We start from the raw sequence: 9,892 nt of genomic DNA on the forward strand, positions 1-9,892 counted from the left end.
CTATGTCCTGTATCTGCTGTGGAGCTGATGCCCATAGAGGTGGACACCATTCCTCAAAAAGAAGTTATCTACTGAATTCTCCTTTGACCTGCAACCGAATCCTTCATCCCAGTGGATGAAGCCTATGGCCTCTGACTATCCTCCTCCAGAGGACTTCTATCATTCAAGGATAAGCAGATTGCTACCCAGACACTATCAGCTGGGGATACCTGGTATGTGTAGGAATACATTGGAGTCTACATTATTTTGGAATTGATGTGACTTGTGGAACTCACCATGAAAGCAACTTGTATTGCTGCTAATGCTTTGTTTAACATCAACAGGTTTTTATTCACAATCCTCATGGACGTGGACAGCACACGAATGCAAACCGCTTAGCGCTAAGTAACCAGGATGCTGATATTTCTTTGCTGAACATCAATGAAGCTGTCAGTTGTTTGACTGCAGGGATGTTGAACCCTGATCTTGGCTGTGATTCCCTCCTAGTGGGCACACGGACCAGTTTGTTGGCATACGACGTACACAACAATGCTGATTTGTTTTATGCTGGGGTAAGTTCATCCCCCTCCCAGGATTACATGTCAATGGTGTTCGAATACACCGTTTGTATTCAGGAAAATTTTTCTGATAAACTTCGCAGAAAATGTGGAGGCTTCATAGACAAAATCCAAAGTGAAATGATACGGGTCCCAAGTTTTTAGGATGCATATTTTACGTCCCAAAAGGCATTCCAAATTACTTTGGTTGGAATCGGCGAAGTTAGAATTTGTTTTGGTCTTTTCAATACATAATTTAATAGTACACACCAGCTGGCTTTTAGCATCATGATTAGTGAACAACAACTTTAGATCAATGTGGAGTAAGTCCCCGGAAGACATTTTTCTGTTTTGTGATTTAGGCTTTGCCTTGCTCAAAGAGTCATTAAGCATTTGATCCAGGATTGTCTCTTCAAAGGGACAACTGTAATTTTCTATCCCCCTCTATGAAAGAAGCATTAATGATAGTTTTCTTCTTGTTGATTTCCTCTCCATGTGACAACGGCAAAATACCTTTGAGCATTTATTTTGGCCTGATTAAATGCCTTACCATCAGCCTTGCTAATAGGCAATTATCAAACTTTTTTACCAGTTTTGTAAGATGGTGAGGGTAGAAATGAAGGTCCAACTTTCCTAGTGTAGCCAATACACTCTCGTTATATTTTGGCTAAACCTAACACAGTGTAGCAAATGTATTTACTACACCACCTTATGTTTATTTTTAAAACCAATCTCTGAAGTGCTCTGCTCTAGAAATTGTGAGGGGAAACGTCTGAATGCTCCAATTTATCTCACATGTTTTCTGGGTATCTTTATTTGCAGGTGAAGAATTCATTGATTTCTCTGCTGTTTCCCCCTAGGTTCCCGATGGAGCAAACTCTATAGCCGTAGGAACGTTGGGAGACATTTCCTGCCCCTTAGCAATTATTGGCGGAAACTGTTCCCTGCAGGGCTTTAATTATGAAGGAAAAGATCTGTTCTGGACGGTGAGTGTGCCTATATTATAGGGTGCTTTGGGTGCCTATAGCTTTATTTATCTTCATAACAAAAGCTATTATTATTATTTCAGTTTTTATAAAGGGAGCCCACCGATCCTTTCAAGATTACACGTGGAGCGTTGAGGCTAAAGTAACTTGCCGAGGCTTACGGGATTTGATAGCAAGGAGGAGGGGAGGGTGGCATTGAGAGCTCAACCAAAGAACCTCTCCCACCAACACTGTCAGTGAAAGACACTAGAAAATGAAGTGAGAGCAAACCTCACTCCCTACTAGCACTGATGATGTTACCTAGTTGGGTAATGAAACGTCTGCAAGAAAACCCCCAAGCTCGGAGAGCACCAAGGGCCCCACAGTCCTTTTACTTCCTCCTCCCCCTCCCCCCCTCCTCCTCCTCTTCCTCTCTGCAAACCCCACTCCTTACTAGCACTGATGATGNGTTGAAACTAAGAAATACTTTTTTAAAAATACAATTACAGGTCACAGGTGACAATGTTCGCGCTCTCGCCTTCTGTGACTTTGACGGTGACGGGAAAAAAGAGGTAGGTTTTTGGCAAGCGGTAAGTGCATGAACTTACATTTCCATTGTACGACAGGTAGTCCTCAACTTACGCCCACAATTGAGCCCAAGATTTCTGTTGCTAAGTAAGACCTTTGTTAAGTGAATCTGGCTTCCCCCATTGACTTTCCTTTGTCAGAAGGTCGCAAAAAGTGATCATGTGATGCCAGGATACGGCAATCGTCATAGGAGTCAAGAGCCAAGCGTCTAAATTTTGATCACGTGACTTTGTGGCTGTTGCAACAAGACATAACTCTGCAAAATGGTCATAAGTTACCTTTCTCAGTGCCGTCGGAACTTTGAACGGTCACTAAACACACCGTAAGTTGAGGACTACTTATAGTTCGTATTGCACTTGTTGCATTTTAGACATTTGAGGGATTACCGTACTGAGGGAACGGTTTGGGGTTGAAGACGGGCACCCATCTTGGAGCAGATGAGTTTTTGAAAAATATCTCGACTAATGCTTTTATGTTTTCAATGGAAGAAAATACCCAAGTCGCTAGTCATTAGGAAAAGAACCCACAAGGTCTCGTAAGTTCAGTCCAAGCACACAGCTTCGTTGGTTGCAGCACGTGCATTAAATCCCTCCTTTCTTTTCAGACTCGGAGCCAATTCTCCGCTTTCCCTTTCATGTACGTCCCGTGTCTGGCTACTTGGGATGACATGTCCTAAGGGCTTTCCCAGCCCAGCCTCCTCCCAAAGCAGGAATGCAAGACGATTTGCTGGAAGGAAGGAGGGTCATGCGTGTAAGGACGAAGTACTGCTCTCGTGTGCCCCTGGGCGAGGGGAGTCGGTCCTTTTTAATCCGTATTTTGCGTGCCCTAAGTCGGTGTTTCTCAACCACAAGACGCGTGGACTTGATCTCCGCGAATTCCCCAGCTAGCATGCTGGCTAGGGAATTCTGAGAATTTGAAGTCCACGGATCTTTAAATTGCCAGGGTTGAGAAACACTGCCCTGAGTTATATTTGCTCTTGGGATGTGCAGCTTAGTGGTTGAAGCTGAAGTTTGATCTAGGATCTATTTCAGCAATAGATCCTAGATCAGGAGATCTTGAAGGAGAGGGCAGCCAAGACAGTTTTTCCTGGCTCCCTGCCTACATCATAAACCGGACCGTTCACCTAATCAGGAGATAACTTGACCTTACCTGCAGCATTTTCTATAATATATTTTAGTGTGTTGTATTGAAGCTCCGTGTTAGGCAGCCTTCCCGTGCTGGTGCTCTCAAATGTATTTTTTTTGGCTTCAGCTGCTATCATTCCCGACCATAAATCATCAGGATGTCTAGAAATCAACAAGCCAGATCACGTTAAGGTTTCTCCTGTTTTGGCAGCTGGAAGAGCAAATTAATGAAAATAAAATGTGGTCTGTTAAATGCTTGATGGTTTCTCTCTCTCTCTTTCTTTCTCTCTCTCTCCCCCCCCAAAATTAGCTTATTGTTGGATCTGAGGACTTTGATATTAGGGTTTTTAAAGAAGATGAGATTGTGGCGGAAATGTCTGAGACTGAGGTAAGGGGGGAGAAATTACCTTTGTGTGGTTATTCAGTTTGGTGTGGGGATTCAGTTTAGACAGAACGATTGGAGAAGTTCTGACATTTTGGAATCTTTTTGACCGTGCAGCAGTCTTCAAATAGATGAAAACGGCATTTTATCACTCAGCATATTCAAAAGTTTTCCTCTAGGCCTGCTTTGCTGTTCTCTTTTTTTTCCCCCTGGTAGCTGAGCTCCTTTTTGACAGGTTAATGGAAATCAGACCTGAATCAAATAATTTCATTCAATACCAAATGAAAGACGTGGGAAAGTAGATTTAGGAGAAAGAGATAATAATGGTAGCAGTAATTTTTTTATTATTATTATACATTGGAGTGCAGCGATGTTGCCTTTTCCAGTCTGTTAAGGCTCATTCAAAAGAGAATACAGGTAATCCTCAATTTACAACGCTTCGTTTAGTGACGGTTCCAAGTTACAACGGCACTGGGGGGAAAAAAAGACTTATGACCGTTTTTCACACGACGGTTGCAGCTTCCCCATAGTCATGTGATCAAAATTGGCAACTGACTCATATTTATGACGGTTGCAGCATCCCAGGGTCCTGCCCCCCCCCCTCCTGCCATCTCTTGCCAAACAGCATTCTTAGCATCTGCAACCGAAAACATCTTGGCGACCAGAAGTTGGAGAATAAACAGAGTTTAATATTTTGGGGGTTGTGGGCTACGCTTACCTTTGCCCCGAAGAAATTACCCCTCTTCTGGGCTGCCCCTTCTCAGCTGCTCTCCGTTGCCCTGGTTTTAGCATGGCAACTTCAAGCCAATTTGAAATGTGGAAGAAAAACTTCGGCTGCTTCCCGACTAAGGGCTTTTAGTGCTAACAGAAATGATTAGGGAATATTCTTACTTCTCCATCCACCTATCCCCCTCTTTCCATGGAGTTTTGACAGTAAGAACAAACAGGGAAGAAGGCAGTGTGGTGGTGGTGGTGGTGGGGAAACCTTGGTGCATAACAGATGTAAATCATGACATCTGGAGCCCTTGTAAAGTTTTGCGAATGAGGTCAAGTGAATAAAATATTAAATAAAATAAATCACAACAAAACCTCTCGGAGCCTTCCGCATCACAGCTGGATACAGCACCAGCCAAATCTTCGGTGCAGGTGTGGGTACTGGGAAGGTGAATATCACTGAGACTGGGATCATGCCAAACCACTCTAAATTTAATGGGCCCGAATACTGTAACTGCCAGTATTGCTCTGATTTAGCTGAAGGCAGTTTTTATTCCGTAGAAATAGTTGGCTTCATTATTTAGTTTAACAACAAGCTGTTAAACCTTCCTTTCTTCCTTTTCTAGATCGTCACGGCCCTAACCGCGATGAGCCCCGCTCGCTTCGGCTATGCGCTGGCTAATGGCACGGTGGGCATTTACAACCAGGCCGCGCGCTACTGGAGAATTAAAGTTAGTATGATCAAATTGGAGACGTCAGAACAGCTGGAATATCCAGCACTGAAAAATGTACGTTTGACTTCGCTGGGAGTCTGCAGAGGAAGTCAAAAAGGTCCAGATGGCAGCCACTAGGCGTGGAATTTTGATGCCTTTTGATGTGCATCCAGGGCTTTCATCCTGTGGTTATAGTTGCCATCTTCTTTTTGCCACAATATGGACGATCTTCTCCCTCTTCCTCCTCTTCCATTCAGTTTGGACACTGTCCAGTTCTGATGGGGTGATGGAAACAAACGCAGGGACCTAGAACGTGCGAGCTAGAAAGGATGTTTTAGTTCATCTGTCACAACATCTTATTCAAAGTTAACATTAATCAGGTGTTGCATGTCATGCAGATGTAGCCCCACACTCTTTAGCTGGCTTGGTTTTAAGTCTGTTGTGCCGACCTGTCAGGTTCAAATGACCACTTTTGAACGCTGATTTCAAGGCACTGCAAGGGTCAAGCGCAGGAAATCAGGAGTCCAGGCAGTTCAAACGAATACATAGGTTGTATTGTACAAAAAATCTGAACTGCTAACGGTCAAAACAAATTGGTGGTACATAAGAGTCAGTGGAATTCAAGGAAGGCTGGACTGAGAGCTCTTGTGTCTGATGATGCGTTTGACCTCAGGCTCAGCCTGGTCATCTCCTACAGAAAGGCTTATTAATGCTACCTATACCCAAGAATCTGGTCAATTAATGGTCAAAGCTAAATTGGTGCTAGATAAGGGTCATTGGAATTCATGGGTGTGTGTGTGTGCTGGACCTGGGTCTCTTGTGGGAATGCAATGACTCCATACATGTTTGACCTCACCTTCAGGCTCAATCACCCTAGCCATAGTCCTGCTGTAGGTGGGGGCAATATGCTGACTCTGTAAACCGCTTAGAGAGGGCTGTAAAGCACTGTGAAGCGGTATCTAAGTCTTAAGTGCTATTGCTATTCTAAACTTGGTTTGTTGAGAATTTCGCATTCTTGACCGATACGTAACCGGTAGCTATAAACAAGTTGAAGATCGAACTCCAGTGGTATATATCACTTTGAGGCAAAAACTTCATCTATTCAGGGAAAATAATAGCCACCTTTTCATATTTTTCCTAGTGTTCAAAGTCCTTGATTCCTGTTGCAACTGTGTAGGATAGTTACTCTTACAAGGAGAGGAACCCTTGCTTAGAGTTAAGACTGAATCCAGAGTCAGGACAGTGTCTTACCTTGATTAGTTTCCTGCATCAGTATCTCTCCACTAGATGTGTGAAAATGTTAGGGTTAATACCAAGAAGTATTAACGCAGCAGACCACAATCTTTTGGGCACCAGGGACCGGTTCGGGGCTTTGCTTGTTTGCGGCCCAGTTTCTGGCAGGCTGTGGCCCGGTGCCGGTCCACGGACCAGGGGTTGGGGACCCCTGTATTGCTGATAGGATTGATTGGAAGAAGCTGGCTGCCCTAGGCACTTCGCGCGAAAGGGACCAGTAATGGTGATGATACCAAGAAGTGACCTGCTTGCTTCCCATTTGTCTCCCCAGTCTAAAAATCAGGCGATGTGCATCAGTGCCTTTGACATTAATTCCGACGGCGTCTGCGAATTGATAACTGGCTGGTCCAGCGGGAAGGTAAGTATAAAGAAGATTGTATATTTAACCTTCGTCCCTGCTTCTTTCCTAAAGATTAAACGGCTGGCCTGGTTTAGAATTCTACCGGCGTTGCAGAATATATCAGTGGCTGCCACCAGAACAGTGGACCGTATTAGAGCAGATATGAAGAGGCAATGTTTAGTTTAGCTGTTTTCTTGAAAATTGTTTTGCCCCTTTTCAGGGTGCGTGCGCTGCAGATCGTGGAGTAACTGCAACGGAACTAAATGTACAGAAAGCAAAAGAAAGATTAGGCTGTTGAACCAGGGGTTGTTCTGGATTTCTAACATCTCGGGTTGACTGAGACGTTTTACAGAAAATGTATATTTTTTTATTTTTATTTTTTTAAATTGATCTGTGGTCTTTCCCACTTTTAATGCTGTCTGGGGAATGTCTGCGTTGCAGATCGACGCACGCAGCGATCGAACCGGAGAAGTCATTTTCAAGGACAACTTTGCTTCTTCCATTGCGGGAATTGTGCAGGGAGATTACAGGATGGATGGGAGTACACAGCTGATCTGCTGCTCAGTTGACGGTGAAGGTAAATTCCTTTGCAATTTCAAGGCTTATTTCATTTACAAGGAGTGGGAACAATGCTAGTGGCTATACTAAAGCAGAAATGCCCTGCTGCCCCAAGAACAATCCGGATCTTTCAAGCCCTGGCTAAGAGCAGCATGTGGGGTGTGTGTGTGTGTGTGTGTGTGTGTGTGTGTGAGAGAGAGAGAGAGAGAGAGAGAGAGAGAGAGAGAGAGAGAGAGAGAAATGATTTCACTCAGATCTAAATTCAGATAATATTGTCCCTCCCAACGTGCTGAAGTTGGCAAGCGTTTCAAATAAGACACCTTACCAAGTTGAGGGTACAGGTAGTCCTTGACTTATGACCACAATTGAGCCAAAATCTATGTTGCTAAGAGAGACATTTACCAAGTGAGTTTTACCCCATTTTACGACCTTGCTTGCTCCAGTTGTTAGGTGACTCACTGCCCTTGTCATAAATACATGCCAGATGCCAAGCGTCTGAATTTCGATCGTGTGATCATGGGGCGACCCCAACAATCGTTAAGTGTGAAAAATGGTCACCAGTCACTCTTTCAGCGCTGTTGTAACTTCGAACTAAGCGAGTGATTGTAAGTTGAGGACTACCTATAACTGATTTGGATTTTGTCTTTTAATTGGGATCTTTCTGTTGCTCTGTGTGTGTTGGTGCGCACGATTGTTTATTGTACGTTAGTAGAGTTTTTGTGGCGTTTCAGCAGGATGAATAAGAAGCTGGAAGTCAAACTGTAGAGATGCCCTTTTAATCTCATAAAGCCAACCTTTTCCTTTTGTTGGTTTGGATTGGACAGGTTTATCCTACAAACCTTTATTATCCTGTGTTTAGGCCGGACTAAATACGGTACATTTATTCTCCCTGATTTATGAACCACTGTTGCGCAATGACAACTTTTCTCCATCAAGAACTTCAAGAGGAAGATGAGTACGTTTCTTGACTTTGTTTTCACACAGTGCGAGGATACCTGCCAGGGGGTCAGGAGGTGAAAGGAAGACTGATGGACACCAGCGTGGAGCAAGATCTGATTCGAGGGCTTAGTCAGAAGAAGCAAAACCTGATCCTTGAGCTACGAAACTATGAAGAAAATTCAAAGGTAATTTATGTAAAGATGGAAAATCCAGACTCGGTCTTGACCGTTAGGACCTGATTTTATGTATTTCTATACTTTCTCCAACGTTTTGAATAAGGCCTACCTGTTGTTTTAAAGCAGGTGGAACTGAACACTCAGGTAAATGAAATGGATGGCCAAAGGGGTGTGATCCCGGCAAACACACAGCTCCAGACTGCGTTGTCCGTCAATCTGGGATCGGAAACTGAATCCGCTCATGTAGAACTCTGCATATCCACATCCAATGGTAAATCAAGATTAGCAGCCAAAGTTTGTTGGTACAGGCTCAGTATGTATAATTTCTTAGCTGGGAGCACCTGAGGAAGATGCTTCTTCGATCTGACTTGGGCATTTGCCTCTTTCACTGATCTTAAGAATCTGAGCATCCCACTGGGGCAGAGGAGTACACCTATTATGGGCTTGTCATGTATGAAGAATGGAATGGACTAGACTAGACTAGATTAGACTAGAAAATGTAATGTAATGGAACGGAACAGAATAGAATAGAATATGGAGTGGAAAGGAATGGAATGGAATAGAATAGAATGGACACTGGACTGAACTAGACTACGGAATGGAATGGAATGGAATGGAATAGAATAGAATAGAACTGGAAGGGACCTTGGAGGTCTTCTAGTCCAGCCCCCTGCTCAAGCAGGAGAACCTACACCATTTCAGATAAGTGTCTGTCTAGTCTCTTCTTAAAAAAAACCTCCAGTGATGGAGCAGCCGTGATTTCTGAAAGCAAGCTGTTCCACTGGTTAATAGTCGACGCTTAAAACTTAAGGGACAGCATCTAAAGGCAGGAGATTAACCTGAGCAGATCCATGGGGTCTGAGACCCTGGAAAGTGTGGAGAGAAGAGCAACAAAAGATAATAAAGGGTTTGGAGGCTAAATTACATGAAGAAGAACGGTTTGGGGAACTGATATGTCTAGCTAGCCTATTGAAGAGAAGGATTAGGGGGGACACGATAGCAGACTTCCAGGACTTGAGAGTCTGTCACAGAGAAGAGGGGATTGACTTATTCTCCAAAGCATCTGAGCGCAGGACAAGAAGTAATGGGTGTAAGTTCATCAAGAAGAGATCCAGCTTAGAACTAAGGTGGAATTTCCTGACAATGAGAAGGATTAATCAATGGAACGGCTTGCCTTCAGGAGTTGTGAGTGTTCCATCACTGGAGGTTTTCAAGAACAGACTGAACAACCATTTGACCTGGATGGTATAAGGTTTCCTTCCTTGAGCAGAGGGGTGGGACTAGAAGATCTCTAAGGTCCCTTCCAGCCCTATGATTCTGTGTTGTATGTTCATAGTAAACTTGAGGCTACAAGTGACAGGTCTGATTGATTGCTTTTGGTGATGGCAGCGGCAATGATCTTGACTTCTTTTCTGCCCTGTCTGCCGTCCTGGAGAGCATTTTTTAAATCGAATAAATATCTTAGTATTCTTTAACCTTATTGTATGAATGGATAGCTTTGGATAGATTAAAATTATTTTGTAATTATTCCTGGGTTTAGCTCTGGGAAGTCCGGGGGGGGGGG

General features: G+C 43.7%; 1 protein-coding gene across 1 annotated transcript in view; it reads left to right on the forward strand.

Moving 5' to 3' along the window:
- Positions 1-323: 323 nt before the first annotated feature.
- LOC107300582 (Bardet-Biedl syndrome 2 protein homolog) overlaps positions 324-9,892 on the forward strand; it is a gene marked incomplete at both ends in the record, with an annotated part of 13,294 nt that continues 3,725 nt past the window's right edge. The window contains 9 exons of the mRNA XM_015829896.1: positions 324-551; positions 1,397-1,522; positions 2,011-2,073; positions 3,524-3,601; positions 4,936-5,040; positions 6,587-6,673; positions 7,097-7,232; positions 8,198-8,337; positions 8,455-8,599. Coding sequence (XP_015685382.1) covers positions 324-551; positions 1,397-1,522; positions 2,011-2,073; positions 3,524-3,601; positions 4,936-5,040; positions 6,587-6,673; positions 7,097-7,232; positions 8,198-8,337; positions 8,455-8,599 — 1,108 coding nt within the window. The remainder of the gene's footprint in view (positions 552-1,396; positions 1,523-2,010; positions 2,074-3,523; positions 3,602-4,935; positions 5,041-6,586; positions 6,674-7,096; positions 7,233-8,197; positions 8,338-8,454; positions 8,600-9,892) is intronic.

The sequence above is a fragment of the Protobothrops mucrosquamatus genome, unplaced genomic scaffold, assembly GCF_001527695.2.
Source record: "Protobothrops mucrosquamatus isolate PMUCROS unplaced genomic scaffold, P.Mucros_1.0 scaffold7526, whole genome shotgun sequence".
NCBI lineage: Eukaryota > Metazoa > Chordata > Lepidosauria > Squamata > Viperidae > Protobothrops > Protobothrops mucrosquamatus.